Consider the following 26,099-nt stretch of genomic DNA (forward strand, 5'->3'; position numbering starts at 1 on the left):
TGTTGTGAAGATTGTAATATTACATTTTTTCTCGATTGGAATCGAATCTTCAATTCGAGATCTATAAAACTTTATAGTAAATATCAGAGTAATCGATATACGGACAACTTTTTGACTGAGAATTTATCGTAAATGATTGTGTTGCATGTTCCATGGTGTCACCGAGGCTGAGTTGACAGAATTAACAGATAAATGGATTATTTAAATAGAGATGATATATAAAAAATTAAAATAACAATTTCAAAATAAAGTTTTATTGAGAACAAATATAAAATGTGAATTCTAAACTTGTAATTTATAAATTTTTGGTGACGTGTCCATGACGTAGACAATGATTTTGAGATGTGGTTTTTGTTCTGACGACGAGGCGTCCTTCTCTCTAAAAATGATGGCTGGCTGCGTGTGCTAATTTTGTGCTCTCTGAATATTTTTCTGTTTAAGTGAATTATTAAAGTTTCAAATTGAGTTTTGAACAGTTTATAGTGTTCTATTTTGTCTATAATTAATTGATTTGTGTGGCTACAAGCCTATAGCCATTGTTTTTCAACTATATAAGTGGATAAGTATTTAGCTTGTAGTGACTTTAGATGCTTAAGTGTGTAAGATATTGTTCTTTGTGTATTTGTGTAGTATATTGCCAAAATTCTTCTGAAGATTATAAGTTGATTTGCTCTGAAAACTGGATTTCTCATTCATAGGCGATAGATCCATTCATAGTTTATCAAGAATCTATTACGTTGGAGCCGATAAATTTCCTTAGGTTAATAGGTGAGACATGCTATCCAACCGATTTAGGAGAAATTGGTAGCACGGCAAGATGCAGAAAAAATGTATGTTTGATAAACTAGCATACAAGTCGAAAACAAACTACACAAACTACCGTACTGTAGAATTATCCAACTCGAGATAGTCTACAAGGGGATCGATATTGATATAACAGCTATAGCTGAATCCACACATTTTTCAACTGAATGAATAGTTTTTACATTTCCATGTCATTTTATGAATACGGTTCTGATTGTGAGAATAATCACTCCCAATGGTATTTTCATTCATGTTTAACTTGTTGCTTATAACTTGATTAAAATAAATCAATAAGCGTCATGCCATTCTTAAAAAAATAACGTGATGAATGATGAAATTATACAGTTTGATATACAAATCAGAGTTCTGCAAGAAATGTTCAGTTTGAAACATTTTTCTTGGGATTTCATTCAATTTATTTTTAAATATTCTATTCAGACAATAATGTCTAGGTTATTCTATAGGATGATATCAATGAACTCAAGTACACTCATGAATACATAAAAAAATATATTGCATCAATTATTATGCAAAATAGAACATACCGACATCCATGTGAAATCTATGAAACAGATTAATATGTTATTCTCTATGTTCTCTATATTGTGACATCACATTTCATAAGCGGGCTGGCATAGCTGAAATTGATAGTAGCGAGCAGCAATATTGATAAGATAAGATGCCAGCCTGCTATTACTTCGGTTCATACAGCTTTAATTATAATAAAAATTCATTTCAATACCTTATTATAGCTGTCAATGTATGTCAAGTTATATTTTTAATAATTATTGTATACTCTCTCTCGGAAGGGTGTTCTTCAAATTATCTCTATCTCCATGTTCATTATCTATTCCTCTTACATTGAGAGTTCTCTCTTTTCAATTGAGGGTGCTTACCCCCACCTCCATAACTTTGGGGGAGATATCGGCGTTATCTGCTAGAGTAACGGGACTCTCTCCCGGCAACTGAGAAGGAACTCCGCCTGTGTTTTCGTCACTCTTCTCCTAGACTTCTCGGAACTCGCAATCGTAAAGGTGTGCGGAGAATCGAAGTGATTTAAACGGTTTAGTGAATACGCGTGTGAAAGAAGGCTGGCGGACGGAAGACTACCTAATGCTCTACCGGAGGATTGCTGTCTAGGGACGAATGCTTAAAATAAAACCGGTGATTCCGTTCCTTATTGAAAACTAGTTAAAAGGGACCCTTAGGTCAATTCCAAAATCTCACAATATGTTATGACTGTATGTTGTTTTCAAGCTTGGAACAATTACTTGAAGAAGGATGACCAGGTTGTGATTGCTCAGGATGAGGAAGACCTAAGCTATGATGAGGAAACGTAAGGAAGAGTATAAAAAGGCTGGTCTGGAGCTAAATATAGACAAGACGGAGTATTTGCAGACAAATGGGAATTCAACGCAAAATTTAACCATTGATGAGAATACTGAGATAAAAGTAGCAGAAAAATTCAAATAACTTGGGTTCACTATCACGCAAAGTGGCGATACAGAGGAAGAAATAAAGATCAGATTGGCACAAACAAGAAGTTGCATAAGGCAGTTGCACCCAATCTTATGGAGTAGAAATATCCATAAGAAAACTAAGCACAGGATATTCAATACAATCGTGAGAAGTGTAATGACTTATGGTGCAGAAGTGTGGGTGATAAACAAGAAAACAAAAAGTAAAATAAAAGCTGTCGAAATGGAGTTTTGGAGAAGGTGCTGTGCTTTGACCAGAATGGATAAAGTGGGGAATGAGGTGATCAGGGACAGAATGAAGGTGGAGTCGGATATAGTGAAATTCATAGAAGACAAGAGGTTGATGTGGTATGGACATAGTGCCAGTAAGTGGATTGGAATAGTGACAGATTGGAGTCCGTTGTGCGGAGGAGGAGAGGAAGACCAAGAAGGTCTTGGAGGGATGAAGTGGATGAGGCTATGGTAATGAGGAATTTAAGAGATGGTGATTGGGAGGACAGACAAGGATGGAGGGCTCGGCTGAAAGAAGGAGGACAGTAAAGTACTGTAAAATCCTAATATATATAGAATGGATACAACGTATGGGAAGCAATGCAAGGTTCCGGAGAGGCGCTTTCCAGGTTTGCGCTTCATTACCACCGAGAGTTACCCAGTATGCGCCATACTTACCCTCCTCTAGATGGCTTCCCGCCTACTCGATACGGACGATAGGGAGGATTCCAGGCGTCCCTAATCACGTGGAAAACGTTTCGTTGCCTCCCATCAACTGGACCTGGAGAGGCTACGTAACGCGGATAGATGAGAAGATAACTACATAACAGTCCACATAGAGAACAACATAGATACATCTTCAGTGCCAACCTCAATAAGACAATAGTCTCAATGAGACGATTCTATACAAAATTCTTATATATCTTATAAGCGGTTTATGCTAAACTAGTAGTTTTGTGAACAAAATACCACACGCAGTATTCTCATTCAGAAGTACCTGATTAAAACTATAGACCTTATGGAAATACAGCAATAGACTGGCTTCTCCACACATCTGTGTAATCACTTGTCAGCTGATTTATGATGAATAATTCTATAGTCTGATATACAAATCAGAGTTCTGCAAGAATGTTCAGTTTGAAACATTTTTCTTGGGATTTCATTCAATTTATTTTTAAATATTCTATTCAGACAATAATGTCTAGGTTATTCTATAGGATGATATCAATGAACTCAAGTACACTCATGAATACATAAAAAAATATATTGCATCAATTATTATGCAAAATAGAACATACCGACATCCATGTGAAATCTATGAAACAGATTAATATGTTATTCTCTATGTTCTCTATATGTTATGACTGTATGTTGTTTTCAAGCTTGGAACAATTACTTGAAGAAGGATGACCAGGTTGTGATTGCTCAGGATGAGGAAGACCTAAGCTATGATGAGGAAACGTAAGGAAGAGTATAAAAAGGATGGTCTGGAGCTAATATAGACAAGACGGAGTATTTGCAGACAAATGGGAATTCAACACAAAATTTAACCATTGATGAGAATACTGAGATAAAAGGAGCAGAAAAATTCAAATAACTTGGGTTCACTATCACGCAAAGTGGCGATACAGAGGAAGAAATAAAGATCAGATTGGCACAAACAAGAAGTTGCATAAGGCAGTTGCACCCAATCTTATGGAGTAGAAATATCCATAAGAAAACTAAGCACAGGATATTCAATACAATCGTGAGAAGTGTAATGACTTATGGTGCAGAAGTGTGGGTGATAAACAAGAAAACAAAAAGTAAAATAAAAGCTGTCGAAATGGAGTTTTGGAGAAGGTGCTGTGCTTTGACCAGAATGGATAAAGTGGGGAATGAGGTATTCAGGGACAGAATGAAGGGACAGAATGAAGGTGGAGTCGGATATAGTGAAATTCATAGAAGACAAGAGGTTGATGTGGTATCGACATAGTGCCAGTAAGTGGATTGGAATAGTGACAGATTGGAGTCCGTTGTGCGGAGGAGGAGAGGAAGACCAAGAAGGTCTTGGAGGGATGAAGATGAGCTATGGTAATGAGGAATTTAAGAGATGGTGATTGGGAGGACAGACAAGGATGGAGGGCTCGGCTGAAAGAAGGAAGACAGTAAAGTACTGTAAAATCCTAATAATATATAGAATGATAGAAGTATGGGAAGCAATGCAAGGTTCCGGAGAGGCGCTTTCCAGGTTTGCGCTTCATTACCACCGAGAGTTACCCAGTATGCGCCATACTTACCCTCCTCTAGATGGCTACCCGCCTACTCGATACGGACGATAGGGAGGATTCCAGGCGTCCCTAATCACGTGGAAAACGTTTCGTTGCCTCCCATCAACTGGACCTGGAGAGGCTACGTAACGCGGATAGATGAGAAGATAACTACATAACAGTCCACATAGAGAAACAACATAGATACATCTTCAGTGCCAACCTCAATAAGACAAATAGTCTCAATGAGACGATTCTATACAAAATTCTTATATATCTTATAAGCGGTTTATGCTAAACTAGTAGTTCTGTGAACAAAATACCACACGCAGTATTCTCATTCACAAGTACCTGATTAAAACTATAGACCTTATGGAAATACAGCAATAGACTGGCTTCTCCACACATCTGTGTAATCACTTGTCAGCTGATTTATGATGAATAATTCTATAGTCTGATTTTTACTTCAATATTGGCGTATGAAGAAGCCTTTTTCCTTTTATATTATCCTTGAAATGCAAAATTTCCAAAAACCTTTTATATACGTCGACGCGCAATAAAAAAAGGAACATACCTGTCAAATTTCATGAAAATCTATTACCGCGTTCCGCCGTAAATGCGCAACATATAAACATTTAAATTAAACATTAAGAGAATGCCAAACTGTCGACTTGAATCTTAGACCTCACTTCGCTTGGTCAACAATTTTCTTTGAAACGTAGAAATTCGAGTGAAGCAGCGATAACAGGAGTTATTAGCCTGTTGTTTCTGACCAGGCTTATGAAACCTCTATACATGAATATTTGAATTGATATACAGAGTGTTTCCGAACTCCCTACCAATATTCTAGAGAATTGTTAGTAGGGGTAAAGTGAGAGTTCTGGAGAAAAGCTGGCTCAAACCTGCCCCAAAGCTGCCCCCAATCTGCCCCAAATCTGATTCTTGGTTCTAACCTTGCCCAATCCAATGTAATCCGATCTAACCTAACCTAGCCATACCCCTAATCTCACAATAAACCTCAAATGAAGATTTCCCACTTTTTTGGAAAAAAAAACTAGATCCAGCTTTTTTTTATTTCTTGAATAACTAAGAAACCGTTAATTTTACAAAAAATCTACAAGAGTAACTTTTTCCAGTAAATCTAATAACGAATCCATTGACACCCCATTTGTCAAGATTGAACAAAAAATAAGGATCTCATGGGAAAACTAGATCCAGCTTTTTTTTATTTCTTGAATAACTAAGAAACCGTTAATTTTACAAAAAATCTACAAGAGTAACTTTTTCCAGTAAATCTAATAACGAATCCATTGACACCCCATTTGTCAAGATTGAACAAAAAATAAGGATCTCATGGGAAAACTAGATCCAGTTTTTTTCAATTTCTTGAATAACTAAGAAACCATTAATTTTACAAAAATTTACAAGAATAACTTTTTCCAGTAAATCTAATAACGAATCCATTGTCAAGATTGAACAAAATATGGAAAAAGTAGATCCAATTTCTTGAATAACTAAGAATAATTTTTTTCAGTAAATCCATTATTTGTCAAGGGATCCTAACTCTGAAACTAAGCAACAAGCATTTTTATGTTGAGACCTTTCTTAAGCAAACCTCAGCACTAACCCCCCCCCCCCACAGGGGGGGGGTGTGGGGGTCTTGACCCTCTGCCTTTAACCTGAACTACTTGAAAACTCACCTCAGGTTGTTGAGAAGAAAAAAATATATAAAAAATGTATAAGAAACAAGTCAAGTCGGATATATTACTTGTTGATCAGAGTGTACATCTGATGAGAGTATTACCAATATGAGTATATCACTCACACACCATATATTCAACAGACATTTAATTACAATGATGAAATTCGAATTGTTTAAAACAAGAAGATATTTATACACTTCCAAGTAGAAGTTTTCTCATAATTGAAGGCGAAATCAAAGTGAAAGATAAGATGTTGTGAAACCAAGGACTTTTCACTTATCAATAATGGAGTTGCATACCTATTTGATGAAATCAGATATGAATTGGGAGGGGTTGAAGTTGATCGCACACGTAATGTAGGATTGACAACAACCATGAAAAACTATCTACGTCAATCAAAACTCAATGAAAAAATTATGGAGAATGCAGGATGGAAGTTGACTGGATGGAAAAGTTTAGATAAATTCTGCTTTTGCATTCCTTTGGATATGTGGTTAGGTGTAATGGAAGACTATAGAAAAGTTCTATTAAATGTTCGTCAGGAATTGTTCTATTAAGATCATCATCAGACTTAAATTGTATTGAATCAGAGACAGCAAAATCGGTGAAAATTGATATTACAAAACTACAATGGAAAGTACCCTACATACATGCTTCTGACACTGTTCGTCTTGATCTGCTGAGTTTAACACATAGTGATATACCAATTACCATTCCATTCAGATCATGGGAATTGCATGAATTTCCACAATTACCTGAAACTACCAATCTTCAATGGACAGTTAAGACAACTTCAAACATATTGAAACCTAGATTCATTATTCTTGGATTTCAAAAGAATAGGAAAAATGTTATAACTGCTAACAGGTCACATTTCGATTTCTGTAATCTGAACAATGTTAATCTATATTTAAATGCTCAATCATTCCCCTATGAAAATATTGTTGGTAATAAACATTTATTGTATCACATGTTCTCTGAATTCCAAAATGAATACTATCCTTATAACAGCAGTACATCAATTGAGTATAAAACATTTGATGAATATGCACCATTGGTTGTTATAGACTGTAGTAAGCAAAATGAACTATTGAAATCTGGTGCAATAGACATAAAGTTGACATTGGAAACAACAAATAATTTCTCAGAAAAAACCAGTGCCTACTGTTTAATCCTCTATGATAATGAGTTTGAATATACACCACTGAGTGGAACAGTAAAAAGAGTATTATAAATCTTCTATATACGTCGACGTGCAATAAAAAAAGGAACATACCTGTCAAATTTCATGAAAATCTATTACCGCGTTCCGCCGTAAATGCGCAACATATAAACATTATAAACATTTAAATTAAACATTAAGAGAAATGCCAAACTGTCGACTTGAATCTTAGACCTCACTTCGCTTGGTCAACAATTTTCTTTGAAACGTAGAAATTCGAGTGAAGCAGCGATAACAGGAGTTATTAGCCTGTTGTTTCTGACCAGGCTTATGAAACCTCTATACATGAATATTTGAATTGATATACAGAGTGTTTCCGAACTCCCTACCAATATTCTAGAGAATTGTTCCTGGGTAAGAAATGTATCTGGATATAATTTTCAAACTGTCTGAAAGTCCTCGGCACACAGCCACCAGTTCGTCTTTTTCACTTGCTATTTCTTCCTGAATAATGATTGAATATACAGAAGTGAAACTTCGCTTGAACATTTATGACTACTAGACAGAGCCACAAAAAATTAAGACAATTTTTCAAATTCATAGGACAAAATTGCGGTCGATTGAAATTTTATTTCTCAAATAGCCAAAACTCAAAAGGATAAAATTTAGTAAATTTGATTACGAATCTATTGACACCTCATTTGTCAAGCTGGAACGGATATTGAGTGAGATAAGACAGCTTTAGAGATTAAACCAAGAGGGTTATTTAATGTTTTATTATTGTTTGGAATAATATAAAATCACGCATGAATAACATGCAAGGCAGATGGAAAACGTTGCATTATTGATATAAAAAATATCCTTGGCTCGGATTGTGAGTCGAATTATATTGACTTTTATAGAGAATTCTTGATTTGTGATAGAGGGCTAGAGCTATGGGAAACTTCTCTAGGACAAATAGTGGTAAAAATAATAATATCGAGTGATCTGGCTGGCTCAGGTCTGGTGTCAGAGTTTTCAAGTCGCAAATGATCAATTTCAGGGTCTCTGACATAACCCAACGACTGTTTTTCAGGCAGCCGGAATCGACGACTTAACGTGTCCATCCGAAACACGGGAGTGACCCGTGAAAAATATCTGGTGGTGAAAATCCTTGATACCTCGATAAGATGAAATATTCCCAATCTCTCGAGATTTATCTTATTGATGTTCAACTGTCCATTCCAATGGTTTTTCACTGATATATGAATCTTTATTTATCACTTAACAGTTTTCAAGTGTTTTGGGTGAAGTTGAGGTCTGTTCCCCCAAACACGATATTATGAAAAAATATAAAAAACAGTGCGAGCTGAAACTAAAACTGTTCTATATTGTATTTGTATAATTATAATGAATCAATACAGTGCTAATAATGTATGGACAACAACCAACCACTAGAGCTTTACAACCTCTCTCCCGTGTGAACTCATCCATCTCTTTCTACTGACAAACTCGACAACACTGGCAAGAAGACAAGGCAGATAAGAGGGTTGCTGCTTTTCGTTGTAGACTGGCCTGCCTCTTCACACGTTCGCTGTGTGGACTTCTCATTAAGCACCCGCCACACAAAGCCGCGACATCCTTCCCACTTGTTCAAGTTCACAGGGCTTGGGTTACACTCGTGTAGTAAGATGAGAGTGAGTTGTAACCCTTGAGAGCAACGGTCTGTGAAGTTTATGAATGAGAGACTGCAACCGGAAACAAGCACTGTCTTTTTCCGCTGGAAGGGATGGTTTTACAATATGATGTATTTTTAGCGATGTGGTGATGAAATCAATATTTGAAACAGTTAATTGAGTTAAATTATTGCTTTGTTCAACTATTTGCTAAAGTCTATCAGATTCATGAATAAAAGTAGAGTAATACGATAACGGTCTTTCCAGAATCTAAGGCTATAAATTTCAGTGTGTTTTAGGAGGGAAAGATGATTGCACTACTAATAGAATGTATGATCTGCACACAAATTTCTTGAAAAGTTTCATTCAGAGAGAATGCTAGATAAGACCTTTTTCGGTAACTGTACATATAAGAATATTTGTGTGTTTGATTGTACTGAAGTTCTTCTATATAAAACGTCATGAACAAAACATAAGTTTTGTGTTGAGCGTTAAGCCTATTACTGTTCCACTAGAGAGTATTAAATGTATAACCTCTTTTCAATGTCAACACCTTGAGTGTTGGCAGTGAATCACAGAAAGACACACGAATAAAATTTAAATTCATCTATACATTTTCCACATAATAGGAGCATATTTTCATATGTAAACATAATAGTTATAGAAATATCCATAAGTTTAACTGAAAGCTAGTATTTATCAGAAGTTGAAGAAGTGTATTAGCAGTTGAATAATGAGAAAAATTAATTAAAATAATAAAACTTTGAATTTATAATGGAAGTCTATACTCTCTTATTGCTCTTATAATGAGAAAGCTATGTTTTTTTTAACTTATGAGTCTCCTTCGCCTTGATTTATAGCCTCATATCGGTATCTAGATGTAGAAATTATAAAATAAGTACCCTCTTTTCTCAACTTTAATTTATTTCTCACAACATGTTTCGACTTAGAATGTAATTTTCAAGTGAGAATGACATTATAAGTCAAAACAAGCTGTGAGAATTAAAATATAGTTGAAAATAAAGGGTAGTTTGATTTTCTAATTTTTACTTAAATACGAGAAGCCCCTACCAAGAAAGTGAATATTAAAGATGACGGTATCTAGTTCTATGTTCAGTGCCTCGTGGTAATATTAGGTGTAACCTTAAAACACACTGATCACTTTGGAATTCAGTAGAAAGATTCTTGGGTACCCTAGTTGGGTAACAAAGGAGGGGTGATTTAAAAACTTAAATCTGTCTCATTGTGGATCTCATTGAAGGAATTCATTGGATTTCATTGTGTTGTTATTCATTGTAGGGATCCAAAGTATGTTGAATAGTCAATTTATATTGATATGCCCCAATTATACGTTTGCAATTATTGTTCCAAAATTAATGGTATTGGATCATGAATAATGTTTTGTGATTGTTATTTGTTGCAGAGAAGTGCTGCTGAACGGCAGTCTATTCTTTCCACCCTTCGCAGCCGAGGAGTTCCGGCCAGATGTTCACAGTGCCACTTACCGCTGTTTGGCCACCAATCCAATTGGAACCATTGTCTCGCGTGCGTCAAAACTGCGTCCAGGTACGATCAACCCATCTAAATCTTTCATGGAATTTGACATTTTCATTAAGTCATTCTATTTCAGGAGACTCGGATGAATGTAAAATGAATTTTTGAATTGAAATTCATATTATAGAAAAAAACTTATGATTATTATGTTAGAAAATAATATATGATAATTATGTTGAAGAATACTATATAATTATTATGTTTGAGATACAATATAGCTGGAGAATATCATATAACAAACTCATAATATGAAAAAGAATGTTAAGCTACTCAAAACCAACGTGGAAACGTAGGATTACTGCTCGAAATCCTTACACGTTACTGGTTAAACTTCTGGAGCTCAAACTATAAACTGAATTTGAACTATCAAGAGTAACACGTCTTGAATACTGGAAACTGGAGTACTTCATAGAATTCGAAAATGTCTCGTCAGACTACTTGACTGTCTAGATACTTGGAATTTCGTATATTTTATGTGTTGAATATTCTCAAATTATGGAATGTAGAAATGCATATGAATTAAGATCTAGGTTTTCTCAGAAAAAGAACTGTCTCAGCTCTTGAAATATTTATTTTTCTCAATTTCAAATGAATTTTATTTACGAACTCCAAGACTACAAGAAGTAGGAGTATATCAGAAGATGAATAATAAATTCCCTCCATTTCGGAGAAGATAATTTATTCACTGTAACCTTAAAATATCCACGAACAGAAAACCTTTCCAGCTCTTTTCATTCATACTTTGTCATTCAGAACTAAAATGCCAGTTTGAACATTCCATTCATCAGGCAATTTTTGATCGTAAAACAGTCTAGAGTTCACTCAGCTTTGGTGAGAATTGGAAACAATGGCCACTTGAGAGGTAACCGAGCCGAGGCGTCTCTATTTAGCGACGTCGATGCATTGAGTGGAAATCGAATCGTCTTTCGACTTTCGAGTGAGAAAGAAATGGGTCGAGGACTTGAAGCTCTGCTCTGCTCTACTCTCCTCTCCACACAAAGGAGGTATCCATTTCTAGCTTTTCCTAATCGCTGTTTTCTCTGTGGTAAGTCTACTGAGGCATTTCCCAATTGTAACACTGGCGGCTTACAAAAAACGATGAAAGACTAAATTCATTTTTGTGAAAGACTAAATTCATTTTTGTGTTCAAACATTTTTCGGGTGACGAACGAATCGCTACTTTCAACATAAATGTTAAAAAAAATTATGACTACCGAGACCACGAAACCGCGATTTATAGTCTTAAAAGGAATATGATTGATAATATCTAATAGAGTTTTCTCGTATTAGGAAGCTCTAAAACTTCAATAGGAATTCTAAAAAATTGAAAGTTTATGTGAAGATTCTTCACATTCCACATAGTGAGAATATACAGAAATTATACAACCAACATTTTCCTTACTAATTCAGGCTTCAACTGTGAACCTAACTTGAAACTCTAGGCTGTAATTGTAAAGTGTTTCCATTTCCATGGAAGAAGAGAGTCCAGCACCACCATCATCCTTCAATCCGAATAGAACTTTGATTGTTCTTGGAAAAACGTCAATAATTACCTTTTCAATATTGTATAAGCTGTGTACAAATTTATGCGCCAAGAACGCGCATTCATTATTATAAATGTTTCTTACAGGATCTGTACAGAAAAAATTGCAAGCATAGCATCAGCTGATGGAAGGCTAAAGGTGCTCGTGACGCATAAGTCTGTACGCAGCTTTATAATTCAACATTTTGATTCTCAGACGAAATGAGTACTTATCATACTTCAAATGGATCAACATTTTGCATAAAAAATGAAAATGATTTTTGTGAAATCTGTGGTGGAATGTACATTGATGTACAATAACTGAATTCTTGTAATAATAAAACACATTAGTACACATTGAGAATATTTCATGAAAGATGCTGGGTAGAGTTCAAAGTATGAAGGGATTTGCCTCAATAACTTTTATTACATTGTTGGTGCTGTCAAAGCTCGATATTATTGAGAACTTATATCATCCCTTATATCGATAATTCAGCCACTCAATGAACAAAGAATTTGCCAAATATGCACCCAAATTTTAGAACTTCGATTGAAGAAGAGTCAGAACGAATTTCTTTTTCCTATGCCTAATATATAACCAAACCTCAGAAATCTAATTTAAAAAGATTCATAACACTTATTTTTGAGCCAATTGCTATTATTAATAATGATTGGCATTTTTAAAATTAAGTCATGTTGACATTATTTGAGTGATGAAACTGTGAATGATAAAGTATGGAGTTGAGGGAACCAGTGTTCCGACTTACTGAATCAGAAGCCGTTGGCATCCATTGCAATATACTCTGCTACTAACATCAATGTTCGCACGCATCTTGCTCAAACTCCTTGGCTCGACTGCCGCTATCCAATCCTTTGCTTGGCTTTTGAACGCAGACCGATTAAATATTAAACCCTATTTAATTTATATGCTCGCTCTCAAGCTTCAGTCTGAGCTTTCATGGTTCGAACAAAGTCAAACAGAATTCCGTTTCCTTCTCAGCTGAGGTGAGTCTCAACTATTCAAACAAGATTAACTAGATTTTTTCAGATTATACCAAGGTACCTAGAATATATTTATTGGCTAATTGACTCACATTGGATTATACTATGGAAGTTGTTGTGGAATTTTATCAACAACCAATTTATTCCGAGTCAATTTCATGAGCAATGTTTTACTCGAACATATTCTTATATGCTAGTGTTACTGAACATTTTATTTTAACAAAATATTCAGTAGTTCAGTATACGAGTATACTCAAACTGAAATGTTAATTTAGTAGAATTTAAAAGGTTTTTGAATAATTGAGTTAAGGTAATAAGCAGTTCTGGGTACGCCCCTTCCCAATTCTATAGAATCAGAACTTTCAACTACATCCCAGAGCTTCGACCAAATATCACGAACCATTCCACTTCAGGTGTCTATTGCGAGTCACGCCCACAGTGAGCTCTTATTGACTGATGCAATAACGTTATCATGAAGCCTCAATTCTGTAGAACGATACCATTCAAAACAATTGGAAGAGGGGGTTAGATTTTTATTTCTCATGTTCCACCTTTTTTGAAGTTTCGCTGAATGATTGAAATAAATTTCAGGAACTTAGATGAATGGATTCATTTATAAAATTCACTTTCTTATTAGAATTGTGATATTGAGGACAATTTTCAATAACTGTGGTTTGTTTAAGGATTACTTGATTGAGTATTGAGGATTCATTGATTACCTTTAAAATTATTATCTCTTAGAATGATACAGATAATTATTGTACAGTACTTTTTAATTAAAGTAAAACGAATGATGAATAATTTATAGTCACTATATTCAAATAATATGGGTAGTTCAAAGTATTTTCCAGAAAGAATATGTGATGCCGTGAATTAATGTTCATAAAACTTCTTGCTTTGTCGTTAACCTTCAAACTAGAATTCACTCAGCTGCGTAATAAACCAAAGTGTTTGTTTGTTAAGCTCGGCTCTAAACTTCAAAGCCTTCGATATAATCTGAAGTCCCTGACTGCACTCTCCTCTCTTATCCTTGTCTCTCTCAGAGCATTGACAGTGCGCCACTATACATCTTTCTCTCCACTTCAAAAGCAATTAATTATCCTAAAAAGCTCGCAGTAGTCGAGGAGCTGCCGAGTAGCTGGTTGTTTAGCCTTTCATTATGATTCTCGTCTGCATTGTAACGGCAGTATATTGTTATACAGTAGTAGTTGAAGTGGGCTTTCCAAGTGAACTCAGAATTAGGTGAATGTGAATTTGCATGATTGAACAGAAACAACTTTGTTTGAACTCAAACGATACCCGTATTCTGAGAGCCAGCAAGAGGGAGAGAGAGATCTCCAAGGATAGTCAATAGGCTGTATTATACTAGACTTGAGAGATGGGTACCTTGAATATGAAATAGGCAACACTACACTCCAGTAATCATATACTAAAGTTTCTACACCTTGATAAAACTAGGGTTAGTCTTGTAATTCATACTTCAATTTTCTATTTCATAGATTTTTTCATCAACAAACAGCCTCAGGGTGGCCACCTACCGGGAAAACCGGGAGAGCCTTGAATTCCTCAGGATTTTACTAACCGGGATAGATTCCGTGAATTCCTCATGAATTTGTCCATGAATTTTTCATAAATTTCATTTAATTCATTAAAGAAATAAACACAAATAAAAAAATAATTGATGGCTAACAATAATAATTGGCAATGTTTTTGAACTACCTAACCTAAAAATATCGAAAAATATCGATACTCTTATCATGTCAAAATTATCAATATATTTGGAAAATTAAATATGCTATTCGCAATTCGTCATGGACGATGAAACTGAAGATTTCCATAATAAATTCTTTACGAATTGATCTTGATCCTCAAGTACCGTACATACTCTACCTGGAAAATTTGAAATTTTATTCTGGAAAACCGGAAATTACTCATGAATGTTTTATTTCAAAATGGGTGGCCACCCTGAGCCTATACCTTGTTTGCTAGGATTTTGTAAGAAGATGTAGAAGAACACTCCCCAAACCCATCAGAAGAGAACATTGAAAATAGGACTGAATCAATGTAATGTGAGGTGATGAGGGGAAAGCTACATGAACAAATCAATTATATGAGGATGTGAAGGTAGGGTTGAGACGTTTAAGGATAGGGGGAGGTGACAATTCAAAATATAACCGTTTTTAAAATGTAATGAATGCAAGAATGAATCAGAGTTTATGGATATAAGAAAGTGAAAGATATTGATTTAAGTTACTGATTCACGAATTCAAAATGAGGAGAAAGAATATCATAAATATTAGATTCAATTTCATAGATTAGATTTCTCTATTTAGGCAGATTACAATTTAGAGAGGATATGGAAGGTGAAGAGAACTCATGAATAGAAGATTACATTATAATAAAGTATGATAAAAATTTGGCGATGATCTGAGAAAATATTATGGTACATCAGCAGCTGTGACCTCTGGCAGGCTGAATTTTGGACCAAGCCAGATTTTGGATGGATTCCAAAATGGTCTCATAACATAACTGCTAATAGCCCACAGGGCTTGCTTCGGTCACTACAAAAACCATTAACGAGATTCTCTCCTCAAGTGAAAAATACTTATCTCACTGCGAGCACTTCAAACTAATTCAACTGAGTTGGCTCGTATTTCGGCTGACTAACAAATGATTTGATAGGCTGACTGTGAAATTGATGATAATCGTGAGTTATTACAATCATATTCTAGAATAAAATATGTAGCAATAGATTCGTTGGCCCATACTCGCCCACCTCTTGAACAGTGGGTGTTTGATATTGCATCATAGCAATAATACAGTTCTGAATTTTTTAGAAATCATTGTAATGGGAATACTTCTTACGTCAAGCATCATGCTTGTACAAGAAGGTAGAAGAAAGTACTTAGAAAGTACAAGAAAGCAGAAAAAATTTTATATTTTGTTTGCGTGTATTTTTAGTCCATGACGACATTTTAGAAATGTAATCCATACTCGAAAATCTTTGATGCAAAATTGGACAGTTCATAATCGGAGTAACAATGATAGTTTCATTAAAAAATAGTATTCATCATCATCATCATCATCATCATCGTCATGGATTAGGCTTTTCAAGCCTGTTCCGGCGTCCATCTCTTCCTCGGTCTACCAATACTTCTTCTGCCTATTGGCTTGTGGAGTAGGGCATTCAATGGGAAATGGTCTTCAGGCATTCTAAGGACATGATCTGACCACTTATTTCTATATGTTTTTATCAAACTCAACACTGGTTGGACATCACATTCTCTTCTTATATTTTCATTCCGAATCCGATCCTCTCTTGTGCATCCTTTGACTTGTCTAAGGAATCGCATCTCTGCTGACTGTATTCTTGATTCAAGCTTCCTTGTCAGCACCCATGCTTCACTTCCGTAAGTCAAAGTGGGTATCGCCATTGCTCTATAAAATTTGATCAAGGTGTTCTTCCGGGCTCTACCTTTAAGGGATCGAGTGATTGCTCCGCATACCAGGTTGAATTTTGATATCTTTTTTTGGACATCCTGGTCGTAGTCATATGTGATGTCGCAGCCTAAATATTTGAAATTTGAAATCTGCTCCAGAATCCTGTCTCCTAATACTATTTTTGATCGTATCGGCCACTTGCCATTAAAAGCCATGATTTTCGTAGTAGTAAAAAGTAGTATTGTACAAATGAATTAATCATCTAAAACTATAAGGACTCCGAAAAAAGGTAGTATTTACATTGTCAAAGATATTTTAGGAAAAATAACGCACGTATTACATAAGCGACACGTCTGGGTTTCCCTTTTAAAAGGGTGGCTGTTTGAGGCCAGTTTTGCTAGCAGACATTCATAAGCTTCAGAATCACTTCCCGATGAAATAATAACAGCCTTACTAGTACATCAGGTACATTCCGTTTTCCATTATCGTCTCTGTCTTTTTCACCAGTTATCTCTAAATCAGTGTTGAAATTCGAGTAAGCAAGGAGATAAAAGTATCTAATGTGGGTGTACTATATTCAGCAAATTCGAGTAAGCTAGGAGATAAAAGTATCTAATATGGGTGTACTATATTCAGCAGGTAAGTTCTATTTTCTTCAGATAGTATAGATGGATAGACAAATAGAACTGTATATGACAATTCACTGAATATTTTATTCAGTGAGTAATGAGGCAGGACTTAAGTGAAGCAAGTGACTAGAAATACTTAGATGAGAGCAGTAGCTTTCAAAGTTTCAAATACCTTGGACAGGATCCCTAAGCTCATAACTTACATATTTTACAGTTTCAAGCAATTGCTCTAAATTTGGATTACTGGCGTTAGCGATTTCTGAGGAATTCACTGACGATACCCATACAACCACAATCGAAGGACATTGTAAAGGAGCTTGAAGCACGCTGAACATGCCAGTTAGGGAGCATGATGGGACTGAAGGCTATTGTGGTGCCAATGCTGTTCATTAGACTCTCCCAACCTCAAAGGAATCCGTCACGAATCTATCTCCATTGGTACCGATTGAAATTCCCCGGGATTTGGAATTCCGAGATACTTGACAAACCTTTGGTAGGTCGGACGGGAATGACCACTAAGAGCCTTGTTTTGCACTGGGAATTCGTATGGATTTCAATAGTTCGAAGAAATTTGAACAGGCATTTTCGCCAATTAGCTCTATAATAAACCTTGTTTTTCACTGAGAATTCTGATGAAGCAGTTTAACGGAATACTTGTGGGTGGAAACTCGTCCAGTTGCTTTCTAATCAGCCTCATTTGATCAATTTACTGTTAAAAGCGTCGAAATGTTATAGAATTCGATGAAAATAAATTGCATTTCTTCAAATGCCAATGATAACTCTAGGAGTTGTCAATATTAGCAGTAGAAGAAGTCTTTGGGGTAGTTGACAACATTTCCAATTAGCATTCTCATTTTTACTTAAATGACTGATTGACTAAATCCTGTAGTAAACAAGTTGATATTGTTATATAATATAATATATTGATTGATAGTCATTCACTGTATGACATCGTGGATCAATGGATACAACAATATTGACTGTTATTAGACTACATTTACATTGCAGGTGGAATACACTGATAGAAAACTATTCCAGGTGATATCTTCGACTGGCATGTATAACTCTGGAACAAAGCATTTTTATACTCATGTTATACTTCACAGCCAGAGAAGTATTGCATGTTCCTTTAGAAAGTTTGATAATGCGTTCAAATTCGAATATGAAAACTACAAATAATAAATTGGAAGAATTAATATTTTCTATTCAAGTATTTAGTATTAAATATCAAGTATTTATTTTTTCATAGACCCCAGTAAGTATTTCCATCAAGTTTATCACTTATATAACTTATATGAATCAAATATTTGGTATTGAAGTTATAAATTATCTTTCCAAGTCAGGTCTCTGTCAAGTAATATAATGGGGTTTGAATTCAATATCAAGAGCCAGAAATCTGAACATTTTTCAAAAGAGGGAGAAAATGACAACAATCAACAATAGCAGTCGTTTTTGTCTGGAACAAACGGGGAGAAATCGGAGATTGGCACGACTGAAGCGATGAGAGCGTTGAGTCCACTCCAACTGGAAGTCCATCCAATTCGGCGAGCAAGAGAGAGGGGGTGGGTGGGCAATGGATAAGGTAATCGTTATTCCATTAGTAGCGTACCACTAAATCCCCTGCAGAAGTGGTGGTGCAGGACGAGGAAGAGGAGGAAGAAGAAGAGCAGGAGGAGGAGGAGGAGGAGGAGGAAGAGCAGGTGGAGGAGGAGGAGTAAGAGGCGGAGGAGAAGGAGAGGAATAAGAGAGAAGAAGAGCAAGGGATTGGTTGTTCCGTTTGGAAGGCTTTGCAGGGCACACTTACTAAATCCTGCCGCTAAAATCCCACCCAACAAGCCAGAGATTGTGTACGGTATCCTCTAGGGTAGGTAAGGTGTGGCAAGCAAGTACCGGGAGGTGAGATTAAAGGAATCCATCAAGTGATTCTGTCTAATTAGCCGATCCCTCACCTCCCATCACCCCTCACCGACCTCCAATAACCTCAGCCCTAAGCCCACCTCGTTTTATAACTTATCACTAAGGCCCGATGCTATACAACGCAGCTTCTTCTCACAGCTAAATTTCTGCCTTAAAATAGGCAACACGAAGATGCGACGAACTTTACTAATAGCTCCTAATTTCAATTTCCCGCTGCGAAGATAATCCGGAAATTTTCAAATTCTCATCCACTACCTATGGAAATGAATGAGTCTGTGGATTTTTTGTAAATTTTCAAATTCAGTTATTTTTCTCCATCCTGCAAAAATAAATGAGCTCTTGCAGATTTTAACTGAGATTTAGATTGGTGATTGTGTGATTGAATGCAGGTTTCGAATATTGTTATTTCCACTGAGTCCACTGATTTGTTACGGACTTCATTCTATTATGCATGGAGTTTTTATATTTGTCAGAGGAAGATTCGCAGTCGAGTATTATTGTGTCGTGGAGAAACATAATATTGACTCCCATATTCAATTTAAACAATGGTTTTATCTTTAAGATCCTCCCACAAAATTCGCCCAATATCAAGAAAAACTACAAATTTCTCACTTAAAACCGTTTACTTCGATTTTTCTCTGGATATTATTATGAAATTAGATTATTCATCATTGTCAATTGAAGTTGTTTGCTAGTACATCAGTTACAAAATGATTATCTTACACGTATTTATGTAATCCATGTTTTTGCAATGCTGTATGCAGTTATATGTTGCTGCTTGCTTATTATACTACGAATACATTAAGAATTTACTACTCTTGTAATATTAGCCTACTTATTCTCCTACTATGGGCCTACTGATGAATAAAATTTGAACGCTTGCCAGTGGCTTTGTTACGTGATTGAAATGAATCATTTGTTAGATGATTTGAGATAGAGCACGCGTTGTGTTTTGAAAAATAACAGAAAGAACGGTTTACGTTCATTCGAAAAACTGATAAGTATTACTAAGGAATAGATGTTTTTGTTTGACATGTCTGTGGAGGAATAAATCTGAATTTGGGTTTGACTGATAGCTAGATAGTTACATAGTTTGTGAGCTTGTAACACCGCCTACGAGTGAAATGAACTGACCCAGAATGAAGCGAGCTGTGGCTGTGGCCCGCCTTGATTAGCGAAGGCAGTTGGGATTTGGAGATTGCTTTGGATGATCGCATCGCATCGCGTTGCGTTTGTTTACATGCAGTGAGCGATTGCCATTAGCCCCACATCCGCTGATGGCCGAACGTGAACAAATTCAACAAGCACCGACACAACTGCCCTCGGGTCACTAATGCTCGTTTGCCCATCCGACTCCCCAGAAAACCCCCGGGAATAATCTGCTGGAGTGCCGGAACAGCGCTCGCTTTGCTCTCCTTGATTAATATGTTTATCGGGATTCGGAGAACAGCGGAAACAACTTCAAACAAACATGAATAATATGAAACAGTTGAAGGAGAAGCCAAAATATCTCTATTCAATCCTGAAGAAGTAAAATTTTGGATGTGAGAAGGGTTTTATTCCCACTAATGTTGAAATATCATTGTCACTAGGGAAGTTTGTACAGTAGATCTGTGTACGGTGTAACATATTTAAATCTGGGTAGATGAAAAGCCCTAACAGAAATAGTAATAGGTCTAAAAATAAAGTAATTGGCTAATATCGCCAAGCAGATAATAATCAAGATAAGATAGCATCAGCTTGTTCTGGCTAAATGGTACAAGAACTTAAAAAGGATTTGAAGGAAGTTTATTACTCATAAATAGATTATTTATAAAATATTTGAAGATTGAGGTTAGGTAGATGTATTCACAGATCGGTGACCTAGAGATCGATCAAACCGAAGAACGTAGAATCTGACCAAAACCCCTTGGCAGAGCTTTATTGCATTCGGATGGTGTGCAATGTGAAAAAACACCCGTCCACGTGGCTAATTATTAGTTAGCATGGAATTAATATTAATATATATAATATTAACTAGCATGCAAAGAGCATAAATAAAAAACCAAATAAAAATAATTTAATGTATTCAGGAAATAAGAGTTACCAGGCGCATGAATACCTAATAAAATTTGCATGCACCAATAGTAAAACGGCAGTTAATAGGCGGCAACTGTAGGCCAATTCAAAAATATTTATATATATTTATATAAATGTACTAGATTTTGTGTAAAAATTTGTGTAATCTATGTTATCAATATGGCTCGAATGCAAAGAAATTATTAATCATATAATCTAAGCAATATTTTGGCATTTTTTGTAAGATCTATTTGAATTTAATGGCGGAAGATTGGGATATTTAAATTTTATGCTAATTTGAAAGTCGGAAAGAGGATCTGTAAAACTTGAGAAGGAAGAACCAGCACTCGCCAGCCAGATGCCACCATAAGAGGACCCCAAATATTTTAGAGCGAAGTACCTTACTAATGATTTTGTAAAAGTTAAAGTTAAAGTAAATTATTAAATTTCTTAAAAGACTTCGTGATGCTATTGTGAAGCAGAAGTCATTTTCATTTTGAATTAAACTTATAACCCCTTGGAGGAGACGATTCCGGCTACCATATTCCCGGACCACATGGAGTTGGATCGACATCGGCGGCTTACAAGAAGATTTTCGACACGTGAGTGATTAAATTTGAATTTAGTGATGGGCGCCCTAGTGCTTCGAATTAATCTGATGATCAAAGCTAGCTCGCCGAAAGGGTTATTATAAATTGAGAAATTAATAAGAGTAATACTTGCGCAAGTAAAATTAGTATTAAAGGTATTTAATTGAAAGAAAAATATATAGATCAATATTTTAGAATTTTCTATTTAATCAAAGAAGTACGAAATCTAGGCTATTAAAACATATGCATATAATATTTAATTTTTGCAATACAATTTGCGATAATTTATCATAGTTCTAATTCACTAGATGAATGGCTCTACCTATTCCGTCAGGTGCCGAATCTTGCACCCTGAGATAAAAATATATATTCGATACAAATAAATCTACTAAATACTAGAGATTTTAATATATAGATATATTTGGATTATTAGTGGCTAATTTATCAAGCTGATCTTAGAGCACATATTTTTGATTGAATTATCCAAGCCGACAAGTATTAGCAAGTACATGTCACAGCTACATGCCAAAGAATGCATATGATTTCAAGATAAAGGCACATGGTAATGATTCGTGCCACAAATCTAGAATATAAAGTTTAGCCTGTGATATTTTTATTGATTTCAAATATTGTTCTATTTTTATATTATATTTTTTATCGCTCTATATATATTTTTTGCCTCGACTGATCTTTGCATTATTTATGTAATATATGTATGAACATTCATGGTGTGCAATTTATTTTTTATTCCTCAAACTCTATAGTATAAGTATCATATATATATATTTATTGTTTATTGAATTACAAGAGTTATAGGAGAAGCCCATATCTAGGCCTATCAAGATTTTTAAGACTGAATACTATTAGAAAACCACGACCTAATTATATTAAATCTCATGCTTTACCGACTGATGCCAAGCAGGAGGCTAATCGTTATTTAAATATAAAGAATAACGTGACACAAAGACATGTCGCCCAACGTGATAGGCCACGGATACGACAGAAAGACATGTCGTACCAACGTGGGACTGATGATGAGAGCCAAGCTCATTGAATAATTATTTGAAATTAGGTCAATAACCATATTGAAAATTATAGATAACTTATACGAGTTGTGAGGAAAACTGGCGAAGGAAAATTTGTATTACTTTTTGGGGAATCAATAGCTTTAAATAAAGAGAAATTATATGTTTTAAAGAAAATTTTATATTATTAGTACTGTAAAAAATTACCTGTTTATAGAGAGAGATTATATTTTATAAGCCTAAACTGCTAGTCAGAAATCAATGAATAGTATTATTATATTATAAGAGCTTAAGTAATAAATAGGTTACCTGGCTTGTAATATCCATAGGCCTATCCTCATTTGTGTCCTTATTAATGCCTTGTTGGCCAAAACTTTCACTTTTTTAACAAACACTTGACACTTAATCCATTTTTAAAATATGAGTCTCTTTTCGTCCACGCAAAGTAAGGTAGCAGACACACTGCAGACGGCGATAGTAGCGGAGATCGACGCTGAGGGGGGCGCGATGGAGTCCAACGCCCAGATCTCTTCAATCACCGCCAAGAATCCTGTGAACAGTAATAAACCGTTAAATGTCTCCCAAGAAGCAATAAAAGGGTTATAGTAGAGGGGATGATCAAGTCATTTTCTAATAGTTTAGAAAAAACAATGACCATGGTAATGAAGGACTTGAAGGCGGAAATGAAGGAAATGCGGGAATCATTGAAGGATACATCGGTAAGAACGGGTAAGGAACTGCGGACACAATATCAGCATCTACCGCTGAAAATCAAGAACTAATTACAACCGATTTAACAGCAAAAATAGATACTGTCACTTGTGAGTTAAACGAAAGAATAGATAACCTACCAGCACAAAACACTTCGCAAATTCATGAAATAGCTCACCCAAATTCTGATACAAATCAAAACATAGTACAACTTGAAGGTCAAATACATCAATTTCCGCACGAGAATATAGAGCCTATTCCCATAGCAACGTTTGATTCACTACACAGTTTCAATGAATTAGGCCGTTTTGACAATACAGACCGCTATCTCCAACCTAAAGAATTTATAGATCAGATAAAACTAGTTCAATCATTAACACCCACCTCTTGGAATTTTTGGCGTCTTCGTTTGACTAGTTTATTGATTGGCGAACCCCTGATGTTTTTTCGGAGTAGAGCCCATGAATTTACATCATTGGATGAGTTTGTCGCTGTCTTCCTGGAACAGTATTGGAGCAGAAGTAAACAGTTGGACGTGCTAGCGGACATCATATCATGCGATTTCAACCCTAACTTAGACGGTGCATGTACCACTTTCGTCACTGCCATACAGTTTAAAAATTCTCAACTGAGCGAGCCCATTAATGAATCGGCGTTAGCAAGCATTATTTTAAAGAAGCTACCGTATCAAGTTAGAATGGCACTCGCCACACAACCCATTACTGATTGTAAGCAGCTGATTAATCATTTATATGGCATACAGTCTGCAATGGCAATATCAACCCACCGCTCAGACCAGAGATACGCATCAAATCAGCATAATCAAAATTTAATCCGCATAACAGCCAAAATTATGAACCGGTATCATATGATCGCTACCGATCTGCTCCCCAATTTGAACGCCGCTATGAGCACAGGCAAAATGGTAATTGGAATAATGAAAATTTCAAAATCGTACAACCAACCACTATGCCAGCAGAGCAATCGTAGGAATCACTATGATGGCCGTGATCGATTAAACTCACATAATAATCACACACAAAACAATTACAACAGAAATTACAAACCACCACCTCTTCAAATAAATTCAAACTACACATTAGCGCATGCAACAGGATTGAATCAACAAAAAACCCGGAACCCAGCACCCAACGACCCGCCACCAGATATACAGAAAACTACAGCTAATAAACCAGGACTATATGATACCCCCGATATAACAAGCACAAGCTCAAATGAAACAAACCAAGAAAAGCAAGAAATTTCAACATCATACACCACCTTTAGAAATGATTTACCGAAAATAGTATTAGAAGAACCGAAGCCAATACCAGATAAACCACCACCAAAAACCAGCTGTAAGCATCAATCCCTACTGAGCATCCTGTTCCCCGCCGACAATCCATCACCGCAGGTAGAGCAGCCCGCACATCAAGAGACCGCCACCGCACCCGCGCATCATTCGACCCCACCAAGGCACCCCAATGAACCCAGGATAGAGTACCAAGAGGATGACACCAGGGAGGACGGACACCGAGGAGGACAGGAGCGGACCGACGGCGTGCATCCGCGGCACATACGTTTTAAGAGAGCCAATCAACGATGTGACCGGAAAAATAGGCCAAAGAAATATAACAAAAATGGAACTGGTAACAAAGCAAATATGGATTCATGCATGGGCAAAAAGGAAATGGAAGATAGACTAATGAAGAATGGAAAGTGGTTAATAAGAGTGAAAGAAATAAGGAATAATGTCAATAAAATGGGAGTACCGAGCTATTATATGTGGAAAGATTATATTATTAAAGAACTAGGCCTAATTAGTGTTTTGATTTATTGTATTGTGTGGATTACCATGGCTGTGATATGGATAAAAGACTGTGTTGTGGATAAGACAAAAAATATTGTATTGTTGTTGTTAAATGGATTTATTATTGATGATTGGAAATTTAATATTATAAAAATGTTTATTGTTGTAAGCCTAATGAGTTATAATGAGCCGAAATCAAGGATATTAGATGAAAATAAGAGGAAAGGTGAATTAAAATTACAGGATGAATCGGAAAAGAATAGATTAAAAGAAATTATTATTAAAGGAACAAGGAGTTATTTGAAGAAAGAGTACACCAGATACAAGGGCTTTAAATTTATGAAGGATAAGTTATCAATAGGACAGCCTCACAAATCAACAGCAGATAACCTCACCAGCCTACAACATCTACAAACAGAATGCAAGAAGATGCAAGTAAACCACAACAATTCTACATGAAATATCATCGAATTTGAAATAAATATGATAAGAAACCAAGGAAAACATTATTATCAAACCGATTACTAACCTTCCTTAATAAATTTAATATTGGTATAGGACCTCGTGGCAACAATCCAATGTTTAATTTCTTTCCAGCCGTTAGAAGCCTGCAATAAGGAAAAGAACAATTTTTAAATATGTAATTAAATTATATACATCAGATAAAAAAGGACACAAGCGGGGATAATAAAATTAAAATTTGTTAATTACCTTTTTAAGAGAAAAAATTGAGCAGTTAGGTTAGTTATAAAAGTCGATAGCAAATTCTGATGTAACATGTAACACTCTGAATTGTAG

General features: G+C 35.6%; 1 protein-coding gene across 6 annotated transcripts in view; it reads left to right on the forward strand.

Moving 5' to 3' along the window:
- The window catches only part of LOC111044208 (Down syndrome cell adhesion molecule-like protein Dscam2), a 327,413-nt gene that overhangs the window by 208,207 nt on the left and 93,107 nt on the right, over nucleotides 1–26,099 (forward strand). For all 6 annotated transcript variants that reach the window (XR_005570601.1, XR_005570602.1, XM_039422275.1 and 3 more), the window contains exon 4: nucleotides 10,466–10,608. Coding sequence is in view for 4 of the 6 variants with exons in the window: in XM_039422275.1 (XP_039278209.1) it covers nucleotides 10,466–10,608 (143 nt within the window). In the remaining 2 variants the exon portion in view is untranslated. The remainder of the gene's footprint in view (nucleotides 1–10,465; nucleotides 10,609–26,099) is intronic.

The sequence above is a fragment of the Nilaparvata lugens genome, chromosome 2 (assembly GCF_014356525.2).
Source record: "Nilaparvata lugens isolate BPH chromosome 2, ASM1435652v1, whole genome shotgun sequence".
NCBI classification, from domain to species: Eukaryota; Metazoa; Arthropoda; class Insecta; order Hemiptera; family Delphacidae; genus Nilaparvata; species Nilaparvata lugens.